Source organism: Podarcis vaucheri (genome assembly GCF_965113315.1).
Source record: "Podarcis vaucheri genome assembly, chromosome: 5".
Classification (NCBI taxonomy): Eukaryota; Metazoa; Chordata; class Lepidosauria; order Squamata; family Lacertidae; genus Podarcis; species Podarcis vaucheri.
Genome location: NC_138763.1, coordinates 22,457,414 through 22,481,817, shown reverse-complemented (window position 1 = coordinate 22,481,817; position 24,404 = coordinate 22,457,414). Strand labels below are relative to the sequence as shown.

Genomic DNA, 24,404 nt, shown 5'->3' with positions numbered 1-24,404 from the left:
AGAAAACTGGAAGCCATTTCTAGTAGCGGCACTGACTCACTGCTCATGTACTTTAAAAAACGTGTTAGTATCCAGATTTCCAGTGAATGAATGGAAAGGGAAAATAAAACCCAACGATTTTCAGTTATGAAAAAAACTATTTCATTCACAACTCTAGCTCCTTGAGTAATTGTGCGAGTAGCAAGTAGTAGGGCATGCGCTTTCCAAACAACACAGATGAGGTTTGAACAAGTAATCAGGAAATTTAACAGTGCCAAGCAAATCTGCTTCACTGCCAAAGACAACAGTAAGCAATTGACTGGGCAGTAATTAAACCAGAACAAAACACGTCCCCCAAGCTTTTGATAATTCATTTCAAAAATGCCATGCTAATCTTTCAGACCATGAGCTTACAGAATTCCTTAGTATCATGGACACTATGTGAAGTGCCTCGGTTAGCTTTACTGAAAACTATCTGCTACCATATTTGAATTTGATCAGCTGTGTCTGCCTGGAAGTCAGCTTCTGTTCTGAATCATCATAGAATCTTGGGAACTGTAGTTTACTCCCATCAGTGCTACAATTCCCAGCACGTTTAACCAAGTACTGTACAGTTCCCAATATTCTTTGATGTGTGTGCTTTAAATGTATGGTGTAAACGCAGGCTTGCAGTCTGCTGTCCAGGTGATCGTTTATTGATGGGCAATGCTAGGACCCCTGCTCTCTCCTCTTATACTTTCTTATCTTTAGATCAGACAACCCTTCTATTATTAAACATGGGGGGGCGAGAGAGAGAAGAGAAGCAAAATTGTATGGGTGGATCTCCTAAACAAACTGTGGGAACTATTGAAGTAAAGAAGATAATTTAAGTCACTTTTTACTTTGGGTTTACCGGGAGCAATAGCAACTCCTGATTCCAAATGTGTTCAAAGATGTCACAAAAGGATTCTCAACTCGTAGCATTCTAATAAAATCTCAATAAATGCTAATTTATTTTTATTTATAAGGGGACTTAGCATTAGTAAAAGAGTCTGGCTGGATACATAGATAAAAGCCATCTGTTTGTTCATAGGACAGAAGCACCCCAACAATTGGAGAGAGATGAATAAATTATTCCAGTAGACACTTTGCATTTTCCTTTATACTTTGGATCTCAAATGTTTGACTGCTTCTTCAAGAGACTGAGGTGGTTCAGTATTTAACCACTGCTAGAGCTCCATAGTAGGTAGGAAGGCAAAGTTGAGGATTATATTGATGTAGTAAATAGAAATAATGCTATTGGTTTTGATAGAATGTCCTTCCACACAATGGATTTCAGGCTGGAGTGTTAAATTGCCAAGCAGTTTTCAGAGGTGAGCTTAGTATCCATTGCCTTACTGTGGTTGCTAGCGAGCTATTCCAATTTCAGTTGTGTTTTGCATTCTAACAGAATAGGACAGACAACAGAGTTTGTGTAATTCTCCTCTCTCTATAAAACAGGGTTGTTGTTTTTTTCGCAGTTTTCATACAGCACATTCATGATTTCTGGACTTGCTGTGACATAATGTGGAAGTAACCAATGGTATAAGGGGATTCAGAGATTGCCACTTTAAGCGAACAACAACAACAGGCAGTGTGGGGTAACTACCTCACTACTTCAGTTACCCCTGAGGAAGGTGTTACCCATTCCTGATCCCCTCTCTCCCCTCCATACTTCTTGCCCAGGGGAGCTTCCTCCTCATGTCCAGACTAACTTGTTGTTTAGTCATTTAGTCGTTTCCGACTCTTTGTGACCCCATGGACCAGAGCACACCAGGCCCTCCTGTCTTCCACTGCCTCCCGCAGTTTGGTCAAACTCATGCTGGTAGCTTCAAGAACAGTGTCCAACCATCTCGTCCTCTGTTGTCCCCTTCTCCTTGTGCCCTCCATCTTTCCCAACATCACGGTCTTTTCCAGGGAGTCTTCTCTTCTCGTGAGGTGGCCAAAGTATTGGAGCCTCAGCTTCAGGATCTGTCCTTCCAGTGAGCACTCAGGGCTGATTTCCTTAAGAATGGATAGGTTTGATCTTCTTGCGGTCCATGGGACTCTCAAGAGTCTCCTCCAGCACCATAATTCAGAAGCATCAATTCTTCTGTGATCAGCCTTCTTTATGGTTCAGCTCTCACCTCCATACATCACCACTGGGAAAACCATAGCTTTAACTATATGGACCTTTGTTGGCAAGGTGATGTCCCCCCTAAAGCTGTAATCTTCCACCCACTTACCTAAGGGTAAGTGCCACCAAATTCAATGTAACTTACTTCTCAGTAAGCATACATACACATGCGCTGCAAGATACCATTTAGGGGCAGTCACCACCTTCCCACAATCCATGTTATATAGTCCACATATGATTCTTACTCGTAATACAACTGTGGCCAGCTCACTGGTTTTAGAAACTGAATATTAAGTGGCCCACGAAGTAAGTTTCTGTTCATGAAAACTTCTTCTCAGTAATGTCTTCTGAAACTTTGCAGGTGGTTAAGGACCTGATTCATTTAATACATTCTTTCAGTGCATTTACCATTCCCAAACAGGCATGTTCCCTACCCCCAATCACAGCTGCGTTCAGCCATGAATGCTATAGTACTTGTAGGGTGACTCACATCAGATCATATCATATACTATGATACAGTGGTGCCCCTCAAGATGAATGCCTCGCAAGACGGAAAACTCGCTAGAGGAAAGAGTTTTCCGTTTTGGAGGTGCTTCGCAAAACAAATCTCCTATGGGCTTGCTTCGCAAGACGACAATGTCTTGCGAGTTCCTGCTGGTTTTTCCCCCTTCCCCCCTTTTTCTAAGCCGCTAAGCCGCTAATCAGCTGATCCGATCAGCAGATAAGCCACTAAAAGCCGCTAAAAGCAGCTAATAGCGCTAAGCCGCTTATCAGCTGATCCGATCAGCAGATAAGCCGCTAAAAGCAGCTAAAAGCCGCTAATAGCGCTAATAGAGCTAAGCCGCTTATCAGCTGATCCGATCAGCAGATAAGCCGCTAAAAGCCTCTAATAGCGCTAATCCGCTAATCCTTCAATGGGCTTGCTTCGCAAGACGAAAAAAACCGCTAGACGAAGAGAATCACAGAACGGATTCTTTTCGTCTTGCGAGGCACCACCGTACGTGGTTTCAGAAACCAGGCTTTGGGGAAACAGACATTGAGCATTCTGAATGAACTAAAGAGACAGTGTCATCTTGCTCAGCTAGTTAAGTCTATACACTTACCTGGGGATTAATATAATTGAACTCAGTGGGATTTATCTCTGACTGTGCTGTGTAAAAGCTTTAGCAAACCAGGTCTATCTGGACCAGCAGCCTATTACAGAGTACAATTCCACATGCTTCAATGAAACAATTGTCAACAGAAGATCAAAATGGCAAAATTCTCTATCTGCTGTCAGTCATTCACAACTTTCAACATTTTAAAGTTTAAAATTGGGCATCATTTCAGATTTGGGATAGTGGTAGAGGTTTTCAGTAAGAGGTGCAAGATTAAGCAAGGTCCAAATCGCGAGTCTTGGAACTGCAAGATATGGGTATGTACTTATTGCATGCATCCCCTTCTTCATGAGGGTCTTTTAGTTTTAACAAGGCTATTTTGGAGCCATTGCATCTTAAACTTGTCGCTGTTATGGCACAGCAGCTTTTTAAAAATAAAAATTTGGAGCCACTCCAACATTTCTCTGGCTTTTATAATAACTCATAGTGAAGACAGATTAGTGAGAAAACTGCAGGCGAGGCAATTAGTGGTGTATGGTAAATGTAATTTATCACATGATGTTATTCATCACACTGATGGCATCAAGGCTACTAGGTACAGTATACAGTGGTGCCCCGCAAGACGAATGCCTCGCAAGACGGAAAACCCGCTAGACTAAAGGGTTTTCCGTTTTTGAGCTGCTTCGCAAGACGAATTTCCCTATGGGCTTGCTTCGCAAGACGTGTTCCGATTTTTTTCCGCTCCCCCCTTTTTCTAAGCTGCTAAGCCGCCAATAGCCTTTTAGCCGCTAAGCCTTTAATAGCCGCTAAGCCACTAATAGCGCTAATCCGCTAAGCCGCTAATAGGGTTGCTTCGCAAGACGAAATAACCGCTAGACGAAGAGACTCGCGGAACGGATTATTTTCGTCTTGCGAGGCACCACTGTACAGTACTGTATTGACAAAGCAGATGTCCAGCAGAGGGCAGTAGTATGTAAGTGCAAAGCTATTTATTAGATGGTGCCTTGCTTCATTCATAATAAGCAATATATAGTACTACTGTTGCATTGAATTTCTTTAATAAGAACTGAAGGCAGCTTTGCACATGTATTTAACATGTTGATGTTAATTTTAAAAGATGTGCAATGCCTGCAGATGTAGAAGAAGAAGAAGAGTTTGGATTTGATATCCCGCTTTATCACTACCCGAAGGAGTCTCAAAGTGGCTAACATTCTCCTTTCCCTTCCTCCCCCACAACAAACACTCTGTGAGGTGAGTGGGGCTGAGAGACTTCACAGAAGTGTGACTAGCCCAAGGTCACCCAGCAGCGCAGTGGCGTAGCGTGGGGGGTGCACCGGGCGCAACATCTGGGGGTTAGGGTTAGGGGGCGCAAATCCATGGGTTAGGGGGCACAAATCCACGGGTTAGGGGGCGCAAATCCACGGGCTAGGGGGCGCAAATTACTTGCCTTGCCCCGGGTGCTGACAACCCACACTACGCCACTGCAGCAGCGGCATGTGGAGGAGCGGAGACGCGAACCTGGTTCACCAGATTACGAGTCTATCGCTCTTAACCACTACACCACACTGGCTCTCAACTGGATAGACAACTGTATAGACAAATGTATAGACAACTGGATGCTCAATCAAAGCCATTCTTAAAAGAAGATGCTAATGAATACTTTGGATTGTGATACAGACTGTTATAAAGTGTTTGAGGAACTATAAAACTCAATGCATGGTGAAACAGAAAAGCCTGCGCTAACATCAGATAACATTGGTTTCCTCACTCACTGAGGTTACTACTAGAACTAGTGTCATCAAAAATAGTTAGGAGAACTCCACTGAGGCCAATCCACAGAAAGTATCTTTTTCTCAAGCTAGCCGGTAAGTGATATGTGGCTTTATGGCTAAACCTGCCAAGTGGCTTTTTCAGATCAACTTTTCAGATATAAGTTTGCAGGGCTACAAGGCAATCTTCTTTCCAGTGCGGCTATATAGCTGATGAAATAAGCAGCGGGAAAGTAAGCAACAACTCAGGATCTATAAGGTTTCAGTCCTAAACACATGGTAAGTCCGAGTGAAGTAAGTCCGACTGAATTTGCAGACATGCAGCTCTAAATAAACAGGAATAAAATCAGGATACCTGCAATGAACATGGATAGAAAGTTTTTCTAGATTTCCCCCCACTAATCCTCCTTACATTTACTATTGAAAACACAGGACTCCTGTATCACGTTCTGCAGTAAGAGTAATTGGGCATCCAGTGCCAATTTTGTGCTGGCAGATGCTTGTTTGATTTCTTTTGTATGAGTGCCTAGTGGGAAACATGGATCACAAATACAATTCCGTATGTTGAAACATTGCATTTGAAATATATTAGGATCAACGTAGAAGAGATACAAAACAGCTATGGTAAATATGTAAAATATGGGGGGGGGGTCCTTAAAGATGATTTAGGTGGTAAAGGGAGAACCACTAGCCTTACTTCATTTCCTAGCCTTGTACAACTTCCCTCTCCCCAGGGGAGATGACTTTGTGGAAGCGATCCCTGCTTGCAGGCTAGCGCGCTTAGGCCGGTATTATAGTGTAACCCATGCTCAAAACAATTGCGCCCTCCAAGTGTGACCAGATGTTGCAAAATTAGATGAATTTCCGTTTTTTGTGCTTGCACAGGGGAGGGAAATTTTGGCAGGCGTGGAGGGTGAAAAGAAGAAAGCATGCTCCATTATTAATAATAATAATAATAATAATAATAATAATAATAAATGTTATTTATACCTCGCCCTCCCTGGCCAGAGCTGGGCTCAGGGCGGCTAGCACCAGAAAGCATTTTCCATTGTGGAACCGTAATAGAAATCCTAATGGGTCCAGGTGCGAATTGAAGCAACTGGACAAGGTTGCTGGAAGCATCCAGATTTCCACACCTCAGATTTTTCCTGAGAAAATAATAATAATAATAATAATAATAATAATAAACAAACAACAACAATAATAATTCATAATAATAATAAACTTTTTATTATTATTATCATCATCATCAACAACAACAACAAAAACAGCCGTTCTTTTTACTCCAAAGGAAGTCCCTCACGACGACCGGCCGGAGCAGGGCCCTAGGCCGCCTACTCTCTCGGAGCCCCCGCGGCCTTTCCTCTCCTCCTCCTCCTCCTGCTCGGAGGTTTCCCTCAGGGAAGGCGGCCAACTGTCAGCAGAGGGAGCTGCAGGCCAGCCGGCGCCATCTCCGGCTTCTCTCCCGCAGCTCCGGGCTTGGACAGCAGGGAGAGGAAGGAAGAGGCCTGCCTGGGCTGCCGGCCCTCCTCGCCGCGCTCGGTCTCAGCCCGGCTCCACGGCAACGGATTCGGCCGCTGCGACGAAGCCTTTCCCGGGACCGGCTCTCTCTCTCGGCTCGCGGGGGTGGGTGCCTCTCCTATACTGGGGGGTGGGCTGGGGTAGCGGCTTCATCCTTAATGGAGTTTTTAAAATATGTTTTTCTCCACAAAAGCTGGAGCCGGGTTCTCTTCCTGGGTGTAAAATAAACGGCATTGTGGTGAGATCTCCGTTGCGTCTAGGGCAAAGTGTCAGAAACTTCCATCTGCCTGGATCGATTGATTGATTGATTGATTGACTGATTTACAAATGTTTTGTTTCTGACATCTTTTCTCCGCACAGGCTCCGCCCTCGTGGAATGTAACGTGTGAACGCCCGCAAATCAGCTGGGGTTGAGGGTTTAGCATCTTCCCGGGACCAGATCGAAAGGTAAAGAAACTCCCGCAGCCACCTCTCTTCCTGTTCACACGTAGCCTTACCCGGGAGGCGGGCATAGGTGGAGAAGGGGGGGGGGTTGGCTTCACACCTGCTGCCCCTGTTTCTGACCTCCTGGGTGCTCGTTCAGAAGATCAAATGAATGCGTGGAAGCTTTGGAGAAGGGAAAACAGGTGCATCCCCCCCCCCAAAAAAAAAAATCCATTCACTGTTCATCCAAAAAGGTTGACGTTAACTTTTTTCTGGTAGGCCAGTGAATAGGTGAAAAATGTAAACGCAGCAAGAATTTCTTAATCCCAGCACCTCTGGCTGCCTTTGTGTTTATTGTGGGATAGGTACACTCATACATTCTTATTTATTTATTGCAGCATCCACACAACACCATTGACATCTAAATGCCAGTCTATGCACTCATCCCTCCCTTAAACTGGATGTACCCTTTCCAGGATCTTTTGAGAAGTAAATAATAATAATAATAATAATAGCAACAATCCTGTAGCCAATGTTCCATTTCAGGCGCGGGGTGGGGACTATATATTCACAGTAAAAAAATAATAATACAGTAGTTTAAAAGTGGTGGGATGATCCTGATCACACAGTGTCACCAAAGTTTTAAGAGCTATCTATGTGTTTACTTACCACCCATGTCACTGCAGGAATGCTCCTTTACAAGAAGTGATCCTGTCTATGCTTATCTACCCTTGCATTTTGGTAGTTCTGGCCTGTTTTTGGTGTAGCTGCATATTGTTCTTTCCAGCACAATCCTAAGCTTGTTCAGAAGCACCTTTCTGTTAAATGCGGTTTCCTTCCAGGATAAAGTGATACAGCTTTGAAGCTAAAGCAAGAAGTCTTGAATTTCCACCCTCCTTGATAAGCCCTTGAAGCTGAGCTTATGTAGGTGAAGTGCAGGATTTGGCAAAAAGCATCTAAGTGTCTTGACCAGCTGACAGGTTTTCTATGAAAGCTTTTAGTTGATACTAAGCATACTGCTTGACAATGGCTGGTGTTGCATAAATGTTAACTAGCAAAAGACAACAGAATAACATGCACCAGAGGAGATGTTGTGCAGCAAGGGACCAAAGGCCAGACCTTCAGCCTCCTGAGGATTGTCAGCTTACCTGTATAATTCCTTTTGAACTGCTTGCTTCCTATAATAACTGGTGCTGGTTAACGTCCTGATGTGTCAGGTTAAACATGAAAAGCAAGTTACCCAAGATGACTGTAGATATTTAGCTATACTTTCAGTAAGTACTGAGGTATTCACCTGACTAAACCAGAATGTGCTCTCCCCCCCCCCCACTTCCAGGTCACATGATGCTAATTCCCAACAATATTAACTGCTAGTTTGATACTCCAACATGTACCACGTTGTGTTGTTAGAGCTACCACAGAGGCCTCCCAGGGATATGCAAGCCCCGAGGTAATGAAGTGAGTTCTACTTTAATAATGCATTGCATTGATTTTTTTTTTCCAGTGTATTAGACTTTTAGTTTTATGGTTGTTATCTTGGATTTTTTTTCCAGTTTGATTTTTCTTTGTCTCCATTTCAAATTTGAAAAGAGACAGGGAAATAATACAGTCTGGTGGCGCTTTTTTTTCTTCCTTAATAGGTTGTTGCCAATGCCTTTAATGCGTGGCAGAGGGGAAACTTTCAAAGGAACGAAGGTAATAAAGTCAAGTAGAAAGGAAATATGTAGCTATCTTTGTTTACATAAAATGGGACGATACCTTATGTACCTTTAGATTAAAAAGTGGGGTTGCGGCACCTTGGGTAGATCAGGGTAGATCAAATGGGTAATTTGTAGCATAGCAGCTCGGTAACGAGTTCTAAGTTCCAGTTTTTCCATATGCCCTGTTTATTAAGCATTCATTCTGATTTGTTTGCAGATGACTTTGTGTCAAAGCAAGCATTGTCCCACAATTTCCAGTACACCCCCCCCATCACTTTCCATATTTCCATCACTTTCCATATTTCCAGTACACCCCCCATCACTTTCCATTTATGGGGAAAGGGGGTTTGTTGCACAAGACTTCACAGTCAACTCATGGAGGACATGGAATGGAGATTTAGCCTATTGGTGTGTGTAATTCTTAGCTAACGCTGTAAAATCTCAAGAGAATGATGCAGTCCCATGCTATATCCTTCTCTTCTGCTAAACACACTGTGCTGCAAATCAACCTTGTACCAGCAGCCCCTCTTTGTTTTCCCACCCCTTCATACAGTTCTATTTGTGCTAATTATTACACTTAAGAGACAAGACTCAAAGGTATCCAAAGTTTTGTAATAATATTTTTCCTCCATAATATTTTGTGAATTTTAGGGAGTACCAGCAACATGACATACTGCTGTTACCTTCCAAAGCACCTTCATATTTTATTAAATAAATTTTTGAACTCTAGAGATTTAGATGAAAATCCTAGCTTTAATTTGCAGTGCAAATTAGTCACATAGGATGCAGATAACTGTATAAATTTTACTCGTTAAAGCCATTGAACCACTCTATACAGTACTTAACAGTCTGGCAAAAGGTTGGGTCACAGATGAGGGATTTGTATCCATATCTGTGGTTGCAAGCATGGGATCAGTGACTGCCAGTTATTCCGTATTACTTAACAAACAATATAAAAATATGGTGCTTAGTTTTAATTTATTTTGTTCTGTAGTACATATTCACATCACAAATGTTCTACCATTTTTCTTCTCTTTTTCTTTTTTTCCTTTGCTTTAGGATTAATTGTTTTAATAATAAAAACAATTAATCAAAGCGTTATTTAGACAGCATGAAGACATATACAAGAAGGCTGTAAATGAGAAGAAACTGAAACATTCCAAAACAAGTTTACAAACCCCATCCAAGTCATATTGACTGCATCAAATATTGCCTCCCAATTTAACGTTTAAAACTAGGGTAACAGGGGCAAGTCAACTGGACTATGAGCCATGCAAGAGTATTGTAGCTGCTGTTTACTTCAACAGGGCTTGTACTGGAGAATTTCCAGATGGATTGATCCCTCTGTTATTAGCTTATGAAAAGTCTTGGGGGCAAGGAAGGAAATGAAAAATACAATCAGTAAACTGCTGCACCCAGGCAAATATGAAGCTTCTCCCACCGCACCCCCATGTCATTAGTGTTAAGTAATGACATAAAATGGAATTTATGCAATATGCAATGTAGCAAATTATATTAAGGAAAACCATTATAAACAGTTCAACACTTGTTTTTCCTTCTGTTACTCTAATGCAGTTGTTTGTTTATTTATAGTAATACATCCCATATATGAATGTATCATGCTTTCAAAGGTGGAGAAATGTTAAATTACAATTTTGCTGTAGTGGACACTTTAGCAGGTACAACTATATTACTGTTTTTACTGTTCTCTGACTGTCTTATGATAGCAAAGTAATGGCACTTAAGAAACTGTGCCCTGAGATCCAGTATAGAAAAGTGGCCCATTTCAACTGGCATAAGAATACTCAAATACTGAGTGGGTTAACATCTATATTTTAAATTTTCTTTCTTGCTTTGGAGTTTGCCTTTCATATGTGTCCAAATAGAATAATTAGCTGGATTTGTCTTTTAAATTGATGTATGAATGCTGGATGTATTTTATTTTCTTTGAATTTGGCAGGCCCTCCTGTGAGGTTGGAAACAAATTGTTGTACCCAATCATCCATCTGGATGTGGGAGCTTTGAAGGGGAAGAGAGAATATTCAGAACTGGTAAATGGATTTGCATGGGGTTCAGAACTGAGCCAACTTCTGAAATAATATCCCTCAACTTGAATAGATGGCTCTTCAGCAGCCTCCACATGCTTTTAATATCTCCCCAGTCGCGGATAGGAGATTGTGTCTAAATGGAACACCCTGGATTTGGCATCTCCTGGAAGAGTGTGTCGGGAATGCGTGGGAGTATTGGAGTGTTGTCATAGGCCTGATCTCCATTGTCTGCTTTCTGTTTGCCGCACTACCGTGAGTTTAAAATCTTTAAGTACTTCTCAGATTCATACATGAGTAATCTTGCCTGAAGCTCTTCTCAGAAGCTGCCTCTCTCTCTCTCTTTTTTTTAAGGTTCATTCTTTGATGCATTTCTGTCCCTATCTGCATCGAATAAATAGGATATGCCAGAGCAGCATGTTTCTCCTGTTTAAAGCAATATTTGATGGTTGACAAATTAGCTTGCTACACTCTACTGTTGTGGTGACTTACGCTAATCTTTGCTATTTGGAGCAAATAAAAACACGTCACCCCCTTCTCCTTTGATCTCTGCATCATTAAAACGTGTGCATTTCACACACTTAAATGGAGAGGGCAGAGTACATTATTATTATTATTATTATTATTATTATTATTATTATTATTATTATTATTAACTAATAATAATAGTAACAACAACAACAATTTGTTATTTATACCCCACCCATCTGGCTGGGTTTCCCCAGCCACTCTGGGTGGACCCCAACAGAATAATAATAAAGCGATAAAACATAAAACATTAAAAACTTCCCTAAACAGGGCTGCCTTCAGATGTCTTCTAAAAGTTAGATAGTTGTTTATTTCCTTGGCATCTGGTGGGAGGGCATTCCACAGGGTGGCCACCACTAGCGAGAAGGCCCTCTGCCTAGTTCCCTCTAACCTCATATCTCGCAGTGAGGGAACCGCTAGAAGGCCCTCGGAGCTGGACCTCAGTATCCGGGCTGAACAATGGGAGGTGGAGACGCTCCTTCAGGTATACTGGGCCGAGGCAGTATTCTGTCCATTCTGTTGTTTGGTTCAAATGACAAGCTGCCACACCTGTGCTTCTTCCCCCACCCCGACTGCAAGGAGACTGACCCACATATGGTGGGGATAAAAAGTAGAGGTAGGAGTGTGTAACATAGTATTCTGGAATCAGGTGCCCTCAAGATGCTGTTGTAGTGTAACTTTCATCCTCTCTGGCAACCATTGAGTGCAGAGGAAGAAGTGCTGTTTTTCCCACTCCACCAGCCTGCACCTGTATGCAATTCCTCATCACCTATGGTTCCAGGCAGGAACTTAAATACAACGTTTGTGCTGCAGTTTGTTTCCCCGGTACATACATCACTTGCAGTAACAAAGTATAACAATCTAGCTGGTTGAAGCTGAAGAGGTCACAAAAGAGCTTTAAGTCACCTACTGTGATAGTCTTCTCTTGGAAAAGAGCAACCAACTTCCCCCCTGGTATCATGATGTAACCCAGGGGTAGGAAATGCCCTCCAGGTGTTTTGAACTGCAACTCCTGTCCTCCCTGAACAGTCGCCATGCTGGTCCAGACTGATGGGAGTTTGGGCATAAAGTATAGAGTCTTGGGTTTGGAAGGCTAGCTTCAAAAAAGATTTCATTCAGTGATGAATTCGCTCTCTCAATTCCTCACTTGTACAACAGGAATACCAGAGACCATCACCACAGGTTTATTGGGAGGGAAAATGGGAGGTTTGTAAAACACTTCGCTCAGTGAAATATTGTGAAAATGGATACAGCCATTGTCACATAGCAAGAAAGAGAGGGGAAGAAGAATGTGTTTTTCCCATTGATATCACTGGAGCTTACTTCTGAGTAGATATTTAGCACTGCAGCTCCCCTATTCTTCCTTCTGCTTTCTGCCAATGTTCTCTCTAACCTACAGAGCGTTGGAATTGTTCAAAGCAATCCATATCCCATTTGAGATCAATGGCAAAATTCCCATTGATTCTTTTCCTGGACTGCCCCCATTGTACCACTTATTGCTTCTCTTTCAATTGCTGGTTAGTCTCTGTGCATTCATTTCAAGTATGTAGGTTGGCAATAGCAGGAACAGAGCATGGAATTCTCCCAGCAGGGAGGAAATGGCTGAAGTTAAGTGGGATTCATTTTGAAGTCTGTTATCTTGGGGAAGCCTGTAACTTATTGAACCAACTGTCTGGAAATTTGTGCCGAATAAAACCTGTGTTGCAAAGCCTTTGAGCCCCTTGGGTTTTACTCAAAAGGGGCGTCGTCATTAAAAATGTCACTTTTTGTAGAATGGGATTTTTTTTAATGGGTCACTTTTGGTAATGAGCTCCATGAACAGTTTAACAATTCAAAGACTTGAATAAAGCTCTCAAGTCTGTTATGAAAGCTTTGTGTGACCCTAGCCATTTTTAAGTGTGAATGTGCACTTTTTCAGGATTACTGAGCGTGACAACTGAAGCATTATAAAAGCTGTTGCTCATAGCTCCTTCTTGTCTTTATTTCTGTGCTGTTAGTATGTATGATACGTTTGTGTATTTTTCATTAGGGCTGATTAGCAAAGTGTAAGAACTATTACTGTGCTATACATTTTATGTATTATTAATTAAAATTTCCAACCCCACACTTCTTGAGCTAGTGAACTCACAATGATTAGCAGCACAGAAATAATCAGAGCAGTATTAGAACATAATATGATAAACACTTATAACTGTTTTGAACATGTTTGGTGTGAGCTTCCTTGGGGGCTGCCCACTTCACATCTTCTGCAGTTTGCACTTATTTTTAGATTTTATTTGTGTAAAATGCAGCGCATCCTTTGGATTATTTTTTTTTCTCCCCCAGTCAACTGTATGTTGCCTATCGGAATGGAAAAGTGGATCAAGCACTTTCATTGGGCTTTCTGCTATGCTGGATTGCTGGAGACCTCACCAGTTTTATTGGGTGCTACTTGACAAATCAACTTCCAATACAGGTAAGTAGTCCAAGTTTTAAATACAGTGGTACCACGGGATGCGAACGGGATCCATTCCGGAGGCCCGTTCACATCCTGAATGGAACGTAAGACACAACGGCGCATCTGCGCATGCGCTGGTCATGTTTTGCTGCTTCCCCACATGCGTGTGACGTCATTTTGAGCGTCTGCGCATGTGTGAGCGGCGAAACCTGGAAGTAACATGATCCATTACTTCCGGGTTGCCACAGAGCGCAACCCGAAAGCGCTCAAACTGAACCACATTCAACCTGAGGTATGACTGTATCTGGCTTAGTAGAGACCTGAGGCCAATTTTGCCTGTTTTTTTTTTTATTTTACCAACTCAACAGGAGTCATTAACCATGAAAAAGACCCCCCCCCCAATTTTTTTTCACTCGGTGTTTCTTTTAAGCCAGTGCTCTATTAATGCTCCCTCTCTTTGTACTCCATAGCACGCTCTCTCTTCCCTCTCTCCCTGCACCACCACAGATATATATGAACCCCTTTGTTAACCTTTCCTTCCTCTTCTCTTTACGCCTCATTGTGTACCCTCTTCTATTTCTCTCTTCACTCCCATCCGGTTGCCAATGAGAGAACAAAATGCTGGGTTTGCTGGGCCTTTGGCCCGGTTCAGCAGGCCTCCTCTTATATTCTTATCTCTGTCTTTGTCTCACTTCTCACACACAGATCTCTTTGAAGTTCATCTCTGTAGCAACCCTCCCTTTCTCTCTACAACCCACAGAGTACTCTCCAACCTCCTGGCCTCCTATCCTTGTTCCTCGCTTCCTGCCACTTTTCTCACCTCCGCTCTTCTTCAGCATAAGAGGTTTTTGCTCTCCCTTCACCTCACACTCTCTCTGTTAAGAGATTGGGCCACATGGTGTCGTGGGGCTGGTTGGCTGCAACAGGCTGGGAAGTTGGCACCCAGTCTGCCATAGATTTCTGAATACGCAGAAGGAAAGGTGCAATGTGGACATAGTGACATAGTCAATCCTTGCCCCACATTTCATAGCCTTCCTTTGGCCTTAAATCCCCCCCCCCCCAAGAGGTGGGAAAGGACCACAGACAACAGAAGTTTGGAATTCTTTTTTATTGCCTGTTACCTTGATTTGCATAAAAGATAAAAATGGGATATAAGTAAAGATGCTATTTTGCCTACTTTGGATGTTTTGCACTAAAGTATGCACCGTTCTTTTCATCTTTTTCAGATAATCACTGCCATCTTTTACGTTAACATGGACATTATTATGATATCCCAGTTTGCCTATTATAAGCTAAAAAATCAGAAGACGACAAAATGTGAGTGTTGATTGGAGACTGCAGCTGGATGTAATTTGCTGCTGCTTTTAAAAACAAATTCTTAACACTTAGAAACTGCTTTAACTCCGGGTGTGCTTTTAAATAGCATGCTTGCACTAGGTGGCTTAGACTCGAGATGCCTTAAACACTAAATGTTATTGCAGTTAGGATGCACCTACTTCTAGAAAAGGTTGCATTCCTGAATTATGAGAGTCACACACATTATCCTCCTGGCACTAAACAAGGGAAGAAGAACTTGGGACCAGCATTCAAAACTCCCATTGTTCTAGGCATGTTTTGTGACAGGGAATTTCATTAGCGCGAGCAGTTTCTGAGCTCTGGGTGCAGTCCTGCGCCTATGATTTCAGATTAAAACTGCACAGTGGAAGGAAAGGGGGACATTTTTCTGCCTCCCCACTTCCAGCCACTCTCTGGAGAAGACTGGAGAAGAGATCTTCTTAAGAATATTGGAGGGGCAGGCAGGGGACGCACGGCTTTGGTTTTTGCAATCTTCAGATGAGGACTAAACCATGTGAAAAATGAACATAATATTTTAGCTGCAGTTCATTCATTTTCAGCTTTGTAGTCTTGTTATAAAAAAGCGTGCCTGGACATTCTGTTGTCGCTCCCATACACTGCTTGGGACTCATTTATTTTAAATAGATATCCTGGATAATGATTGGATAGTAAACGGGTTGCTAAATCAATCCAGAAAATATGCCCAGGTTTAGGCTACAATCCTAACCCCCCCCCCTACTGAGTAAAATACAATTGAACTCAGTAAGGCTAACTTCAGAGCAGACTGACATAGGATTGCACTGTCCTGCATTCATCCATGTTCCATGGTTTACTACTTTTAGCATGATAGTTACCCTTAGACATTTCTGTGCAGCAGAACAAGTTACTTGTATAATTTGCTAATAACGCTCAGCTGCTTTTTGTAGACAAGCCTTTGTGCTTTATGGGATCCACTCCAGAGGGCCCCAAGCTTGGGAGGCAGTTTTGAGGGAGGGCCTGGCATTTGAAAGGAAGGGGGGGTTGTTTGGTTTTTTAAAAAAACCATGCTATTGCCACCAGTTCAGATGCTGGCCTGAAACTATTGGTATCACATATTATGTCTCTGTATTTCACAAACAAATGTTAGATTTCTTTAAAAGCAATAATGAAGTACTTAGTTGGCCCTGATTTTCATTTGCTTTTCAAGGTGGCATAAACTTGAAAAACTGTTGTGTCATCTGGGTCTTGATGTGCATCATACTCGGTTTGATTTTACCTGGTCCGTTACTGCTGCGGAACCAAGTCCAGAATACTCTTTCAGGAACAAATGAGGTACAACTTTTAAATGTTTCTATTTTATTACTTTGCTTCTGCTGTTCTTGATACTGATGGTAAGGTAAAGGTAAAGGGACCCCTGACTATTAGGTCCAGTCATGGCCGACTCTGGGGTTGTGGCGCTCATCTCGCTTTACTGGCCGAGGGAGCTGGTGTACAGCTTCCGGGTCATGTGGCCAGCATGACAAAGCCGCTTCTGGCAAGCCAGAGCAGCGCACGGAAACGCCGTTTACCTTCCCGCCGGAGCAGTACGTATTTATCTACTTGCACTTTGATGTGCTTTCGAACTGCTAGGTTGGCAGGATCAGGGACCGAACAATGGGAGCTCACCCCGTCGCAGGGATTCACACCGCCAACCTTCTTATCTGCAAGTCCTAGGCTCTGTGGTTTAACCCACAGTGCCACCCACGTCCCTGCACTGATGGTAGTGTGGTATAACTATTTCCAATTTCCCTACACTGATTTCCCTACACTGATGGTAGTGTGGTATAAAATTTCCAAGTAGTTAAAACCCCAATGCTAACTAGCAGACTCAGTTTAACACCACTTTCCCCCATTTATTTAAATGATTTCTTAATTAATTGCATTGACTGCTGTGCATAGGTTAGGAGGCAATGCTGCTTTTTGTGTTTAAACTTATGTGCGTTTTGTTATCTTCAGAAGTCTCATGGCATGATTGAGATGTCAGGATTTGTGTGTGGCTACATATCGTGTCTCTTTTATTTGGGATCTAGAATTCCCCAGCTGTATAAAAATGTAAGTATTTTATTACTTATTTCTAAAGACAGTGCACACCACATGCAACATTTATTGATCAAGTTGGGGGTCAGCTGCAGAGATTGGGAGCACTGGATTGTTCGGCATTTGAGGCTAATTTGAATAAATTCCTATAATTCCACTAAAGGTAGCAAAGATTTAATAGGTTGCCTATTAGGTTTACGATGCTGTATCTATAAAGGTAAAGGGACCCCTGACTATTAGGTCCAGTCATGGCTGGCTCTGGGGTTGCGGTGCTCATCTCGCTTTATTGGCCGAGGGAGCCGGCGTACAGCTTCCGGGTCATGTGGCCAACATGACTAAGCCGCTTCTGGCAAGCCAGAGCAGCGCACGGAAACACCGTTTACCTTCCTGCTGGAGCGGTACCTATTTATCTACTTGCACTTTGATGTGCTTTCGAACTGCTAGATTGGCAGGAGCAGGGACCAAGCAACGGGAGCTCACCCCGTCGCGTGGATTCAAACCGCTGACCTTCTTATCTGCAAGTCCTAGGCTCTGTGGTTTAACCCATAGTGGCCTGTAAATTTGGGAAAGTATTTAGTAGTAGAAAGCCTGTTTTGCATGTCAAGGTTCTAGATTCAATTCTTGACATCGCCTGGTAGGGCTGGGGGGAATCCCTTTGTGGAATCCCAGAGAGCTGATCCCAGTCATTGTAGACAGTGTTGAGCTAGATGAACCAATAGTAAAAAGTTATTCCTGTGTTCCTTTCTTACTCTTAAAAGGTTGCCAATGAGAAAGACACATGGAGGCCAAGATAGTTATCATAGGATTCCTAATTTATTTCTGGTCATGCATGTAAAAGAAAAAGAAAAAAGTATGTGTGGTTTTGCTATAACACTGCTTTCACATTTATTTTTTAGTTCCAAAGAAGATCCACAGAAGGCACCTCTTATCTGCTTTTTGCTTTAGCCATGATGGGAAACTGTACCTATGGTCTAAGCATTGTCTTAAAGATGCCTACAACACAGCATCTCATAAATCTTTATTTCTGGCATCATCTCCCCTGGCTTATTGGGAGCTTTGGGGTTTTGTTTTTAGATATTTTTGTATCCTTTTCAGATGAAAATGACTAGTATCACTGCAGCCTCCTGGTAAATAGCATTTTGCAGGCATATGATGAAGTAATAGCTTTTAGGTGAAAAGGCCTTTGGGGTTGTAGTAAGGAAACAGTATTCAGTAGGGTACCCTGTCATCAAATCCTTGCCCAGTTGGCACAGGTTTACCAAGTTTAGCTTCAGGTAGGTAGCTGTGTTGGTCAGTTTAAATAAATAAATAAAATTAAAAAATTGTCCAGTAGCACCTTAGAGACCAACTAAGTTTGTTCTGGTTATAAGCTTTTGTGTATCTGAAGAAGTGTGCATGCACACGAAAGCTTATACCCAGAACAAACTTAGTTGGTCTCTAAGGTACTACTGGACATTTTTAAAATATTTTTATTTATTTAGCTGTTATATCATAGCACACACATTTGTTCAGTTTGCTTGGTTGAGAACACATCTTTGAATGTGTTCAGCCTATATTTGTTGTTATATGGGATTCAAAAAGGTACGGTATATCACATCCATCTGTCCATATACTGTATCATTATACTTGAAAGTGTGGCTTTGAAAAACTGTCAGAAGGAAGAAGAATGTTTAAGTCTGCAATCTTACGTACACACTTCCCTGGGAGATAAGCTCTACTGAACACAGTTGAGATTCACTTCTGAGTAAACATGCATACGTTTGACCCCTACGTCTGCTATCCTGTATACACACCAAGTCCCATTGCATAGGATTGGGCTGTAAAATACATACAATATTATATAGCATGTAGCACACTTACCATAAAGTTTTGTGGTTACAAGCTGATTAATAAGTAATTGATGACAACCTTATATCACGGGTCTCTAGCATAATTTGCATCAGGAAGCGTTCATTAAATAAATGCTGCACCTTATTGGCTTTGCCTGTGCTGTTTGTTTCTGGTTTTGGTTTGGCAAATTGCACTCTGTCCCAGATAAAAGCTTATGGTTAGTCTATAAAGCCATCTGCTAAACGACACAAAATGCTCCAGAATGAAAGGAGGGGGAAGGAATCTTTTCACCAAATTGTAGAAATGTGGTTGGCTTCACATTCCATGTATGTGCTTCATGCCCACTCTAATATAGAAAGGAATTGTTTCAGATAAGCCTTAATTTTGTTAGAGAAGCACATTTTTTAAACAGCTGGCATTATCTATCAGAATACTTGTTCAGATTAAAGTGCCACACTGGACTGTCAAGTCTTTAAACCCAGAAAAAGAACATTTTATTCCATCCCACTTTATTCGTTTGCTAGGGTAATAATACTTATCCACTCCATAACACAGTTCAGTGACATTACTTCACTTCAGTGGGTTATATTGACTTTAATCTAACAGGTTTCACTTAACCTGAGTGAGCTACACCTTGAGCTTTAAATGTTGCTTTACAGCCATCTCCTATCCACTAAAGGTAAAAAGTAAAGGACCCCTGACAGTTAAGTCCAGCTGTGAACGACTCTGGGGTTGCGGCGCTCATCTCTCTTTACTGGCCGAGGGAGCCGACGTTTGTCTGGAGACAGTTTTTCTGGGTCATGTGGCCAGCATGACTAAGCCGCTTCTGGCGAAACCAGAGCAGCGCACGGAAATGCCGTTTACCTTTCCGCTGGAGCGGTACCGACCATATTTTTCGCTCCATAAGACGCACTTTTCTCCTCCTAAAAAGTAAGGGGAAATGTCTGTGCGTCTTATGAAGCGAATGTAAGCAGCTCCTGTCCGCTTTGCTGCTTTAAAGTGAGCCACAGAGGAGGGAAGGGAGGGGAGCCATGGCAGCAAAGCGGGCGGCTCGCCTTCCCTCCTCCGCGGCTCGTTTTAAAGCAGCAAAGCAGACAGGAGCCACTTGCTTTGCTGCTTTAAATTTGCTGCTTTAAAATGAGCTGCGGAGGGGCGATGGACGGGAGCCATGGCTCCCCTTCCTTCCCTCCTCTGAGGCTCGCTTTAAAGCAGCAAAGAGGACAGAATCCGCCCGCTTTGCTGCCTTAAATAGTTTAGTACAACATTTGATCCAGAATATATTTTTTTGTGTTTTCCTCCTCTAAAAGCTAGGTGCGTCTTATGGTCAGGTGCCTCTTATTGAGCGAAAAAGACGGTATTTATATACTTGCACTTTGACATGCTTTCGTACTGCTAGGTTGGCAGGAGCTGGGACCAGACAACGGGAGCTCACCCCATCGTGGGGATTCGAACCGCCGACTTAGGCTCTGTGGTTTAGACCACAGCACCACCCACGTCCCTTCTCCTATCCACTAGATAACAATAAACTGCTAGCATAATTACCAAAAGGTTAATTAACCAAAGGTGGTTGGGAGGCTAGGTTTTCATTTTTAATAAGTTAAAGCAGACTTGATAACACGGCTATGGCAGATCAGCCGATATTGTGTTTAAGTGTGCCCTGTCAAGAGAATAATAGAAGTGCCAAAGGGGGTGGAACCCACCCAGTATTGGTGTAGTAAAAGCTGCATGTGCCCTGTGATATACTTAGTGCATAGTTCTGTGAATATGCACAGCACTGGGAGAACCAAGGCAAATCGTGATAATGCGCAAGAACCGAGGTCACATAGACCCCTCTCTTTTAATTCTTACTTTAATTGAAATGAATCCTAGTTAACAGGCTTGAAGCAGTCCATAATTCCCACTGTAGTACAAAAACAGTGTTGCCTGCTGCTGTGGTCGTTTTGCCTATTGTATGGCTTCTAGCCATAGTTTGAACAAAAAGCATTCCACCAGCGGTGAAAACCATGTCCAGGTCTATTTGGCTGTAGCTGGAAACATAACTCTGGGAGGATTTTTCTCTCAAAAATCTGCTTCTGACCTCCGTGACCATGGCGGTGTGTTTCTTGCCCATTTTCTAACGTTGTTTTACGGCACTGAACTTAAAAGGACTTGAAAATCACTAGCCACAAAGTTCTCCATGAGCAGACTTCCGGGTTACCGCCTCCGGCAATGGCGGATTTCCTCTGATCGGGAGGAATCCGCTCTGTGGAAATCAGGGTCTGGACTGCCACGGCGAGGCAGAGACCCACTAAAAACCACAGGCGGGAGAAGCCTGTGGACGTGGGATTCGGCTGGCACCTTTTGCACCTCCCCTACTCGCTGGGAAACCCGGGTTCGGGGATCCGGAGCGCCGTTGGGTGAGCGGCGCGGTGCTTCGAATCAACTGCTTTTTTCACGGAGTGAAGCCGCATTGCTGTTGCCGGAGATTGCTGACTTTTTCCTGTGGACAATTGGACTCTAAACAACTACCCGTGAGTAGAACGGAAAATTGGATCTCTAAACTTCTTAATTTGGCATCGAAACGGGAAGCTTTCAAACAGGAAGTCCGCCTTCCTCTTTTGTAAATAGATTGAAGCAAAGACATTGCAAGCTAAAGCCTGGAAAGTCTTTTGTAAAGGATTAAATCTCCATCGGTTAAAATTACTAACCCCCCCTTGGAAGCAGGAGAATTGGGGGGAAATTCTAGATTGCTTAAGCCTGCAGGAGAGAGAGTGAAGAAAGATAAATCACCACCGTTTCGAACCTGGGAACGGGCTGCCAGTAAGATTGACGTTTTGGGAAAGTTCATTGACTGTGATAAAACGTATGTTGACAGATAGTTAAATAAGAGAAAGATATTGTTTCCATTGTTTCCTTTTGCACTTAAAAAGGAGCAAAAAAAGTAACTGAAAATCGAAACTAATTCTGTCACTGGATCTATGTTTAAATGGATGGATACAAATAGAAATTGTTTCCCCTAGAGGGAGCTTTTGAAACTGTTGCAGGAGTGGAGCTGGGGAATTTTTCAGCTGCAGAGATTAAAGAGCGTGAGAATCAGAGTCTGACCTTGGACAAGAATGTTGACAGAAGAAGCCTTAGTGATTGCATTTTGCAAGACAAGTGCTTTATTGGAACAGCTTCATGAGAAGACGGATGGGATGATTACTAAAATTGACAATTTGGGACAAAAAATGACTGAGTTGGGACAAAAAGGGAATACCTATACAGAAATTACTCAGGAATTGACCCAGGAATCTGTTTTGACATGGCAAGCTGTGGAGAAGACGAAGGAGAAAGTTGTTGTTGAACCTCAAGTAATTCAAGTGGAGAGAGCCTTGGCCTTACAGAGGCAATTTGATGAACATAAGCTGTTGCCCTTTATGATTGAATCTAGAGAAAGCCAGATTTGGTGGGATGGAGCCCTGCTTGGATTGGAGAAGGAAAGTTGGATAGATCCTCCTATGCAGGGATGCTCTGGCCTTTGGGATCTGGATTTGGGTCAGGGGGAGATTGGCGCTCTGAAATATCTTTTGGACTTTAGTTCGGACTATGGAGAATGGGCTGACCTGCCGAGAAGGAATAAAGACATTGCTAGGTTGGAGTTTCCCCGAGATCTACTCCTCAGTGCCAAAGGAAGGAAATTAAGAACAAGATCAGCAGGAGATAAAGTAAAGTGCATGTATAAATATGAAGAAGATCTGCAGAAGGGACATGGAAGACAGTTAAGAGCCTCGGACAGAAGATCACCAGGTTGATGGACCATATGGAATTGATAGAAAGGACTGACAGAATCCGAGACCAGGGAGAAGAGACGGTGGAAGAAGATTGGAAAAAAAGTCTTTAAAAAAAATTATTTAGAGAAATGTTGTAAAATTATTGAGTGTTAGAAAAATGTTGGAATGAAATTATATGGCTTTAGTAGAAATGTTATAAGGAGTTAAGTATAAATAAGTTTTAGGGTTTTAATGGTAAGGTAAGGTTAAAATAAATTAAGATAATTAAATGACAGAAAACAGTGAAAGATGGAAAGGATTTGCTGAAATAATAACTAGAACACAAAAAGGGAGGTGTGAGGAGGTCAATGAAACAAGTTAATGAAAGATAAAGATATGGAAATATTGGACGTGTTTTTAACTGTTTTTGCTTTTGTTTTTGTTTTGATGTATTGTGTCTTTTGCTTTTTTATATGTATTGTAATTGTTTATTTTTTCTCTTTCTTTTTTCTTTTTTCTTTAATTCTTAAACTTTTAATAAATATTATTATTATTATTATTATTATTTTAAAAAGGTCTCCATGAGCAAAGTGGCACACAATTCCCTGGCCACAAATATCTGCACCGATTCTGTTGTGTGTCCTGTGTGAAGTCTGAATTGAATCTTAACGATGAATGATATCCAATTGTGGTCATCTTTTAGTAGGATGACTTTAAAGGGAGGTTAGTCAAATTCATGGAAATTAAGGATATTGGTGGCTACAATTCTCATGGCCATATTTTGTCCAGTAACGGAGGCAGTTTGCCTCCGAATACCAGTTGATTGCTGGGGTTTATAAGCAGGAGAGTTCATGTCTTGCTTGTGGGTTTCCACTCTGCATCTGGTTGACTACTGTGGGAACAGAATGTTAGACTTGATGGGCCTTTCAGGACGCTTCTAATGTCCTTCTGGCTGCCTAATTTAAACATTCACTTTTGTTGCTCGTAACTCGAAAGCGATCACTGTATAAATTGTCTTTCTGTCTCAAGTGACTAATAATTTCCCTGACTTCAGCACCCAGATAACTGCACAGTTTATTTTGTATCGCAAGCGGAAGGAGAGAAGACCCAGCTTGGTGGCCTTGGAAGTTGAACCTCTGCTCATAAATGAAGATTCCTAACCTCCATATTTTGCAGCGTTTCATTCTGAAGTCTGGAAGGCTTTTCTTAAGCAAGGGGTGATGCTCATTAAAGACTCAACATACCATCAGGTGCTTACGCTTGGACAGATACAATATCACGAAGGAGGGGGAAAGCCAAAGCTAAAGTTCCAGGATATTGTTTGAGCTTCGGTTACTGGACTTCAAGAAGAGCTAACTCTTAAGGGGATTGTCCATCCCAAAAATAAAGTTATTTCCCCCACCCATATTAAATCCATAGTTGCAAATATTTTATTTACTTTTTAACTACTTGGTTAATTCCTGCAATCTAGATCTGCATTTCTTTTCTATGTGACAGTGTGATTCTAGTGACATTCTAGTGATATCCTGGCTTTAGTCATTCTCAGTCTAAAACATATTACAGTGGTACCTCTGGTTACATACTTAATTCGTTCCGGAGGTTCGTTCTTAACCTGAAGCACCACTTTAGCTAATGGGGCCTCCTGCTGCTGCCGCGCTGCTGGAGCACGATTTCTGTTCTCATCCTGAAGCAAAGTTCTTAACCCAAGGTACTATTTCTGGGTTAGCGGAGTCTGTAACCTGAAGTGTATGTAACCTGAAGCATATGTAACCTGAGGTACCACTGTACTACTACTACTACTACTACTACTACTTCTCCTC

The 24,404-nt window shown here is 42.3% G+C and overlaps 2 protein-coding genes across 12 annotated transcripts in view; one reads left to right on the top strand and one right to left on the bottom strand.

Moving 5' to 3' along the window:
* The window catches only part of VEPH1 (ventricular zone expressed PH domain containing 1), a 174,026-nt gene extending 165,786 nt beyond the window's left edge, over positions 1–8,240 (bottom strand). For 4 of the 5 annotated variants that reach the window (XM_082224093.1, XM_082224091.1, XM_082224100.1 and 1 more), the window contains exon 1: positions 6,826–6,961. The gene's annotated coding sequence lies outside the window, so the exon portion shown is untranslated. Of the gene's footprint in view, positions 1–6,825; positions 6,962–7,592 lie in introns of those variants that run through there. The other variant, XM_082224096.1, reaches the window with a different exon arrangement.
* LOC309533260 (lysosomal amino acid transporter 1 homolog) lies at positions 6,556–23,984 on the top strand. 7 transcript variants are annotated; one of them, XM_082224616.1, is made up of 12 exons: positions 6,556–6,605; positions 6,861–6,947; positions 8,260–8,373; positions 8,564–8,618; positions 10,217–10,302; positions 10,584–10,923; positions 13,522–13,651; positions 14,860–14,950; positions 16,155–16,279; positions 16,943–17,038; positions 17,920–18,105; positions 23,646–23,984. In XM_082224616.1, the coding sequence occupies exons 6-12, from the start codon at positions 10,742–10,744 to the stop codon at positions 23,742–23,744; spliced, it is 909 nt and encodes a 302-aa protein (XP_082080742.1). In that variant the 5' UTR covers positions 6,556–6,605; positions 6,861–6,947; positions 8,260–8,373; positions 8,564–8,618; positions 10,217–10,302; positions 10,584–10,741; the 3' UTR covers positions 23,745–23,984. The 7 variants fall into 7 exon arrangements, with proteins under 7 accessions (XP_082080742.1, XP_082080740.1, XP_082080741.1 ...); XM_082224614.1 differs by lacking the exon at positions 10,217–10,302; XM_082224615.1 differs by lacking the exon at positions 10,217–10,302 and having other exon boundaries at positions 8,260–8,381.
* Positions 23,985–24,404: the final 420 nt, after the last annotated feature.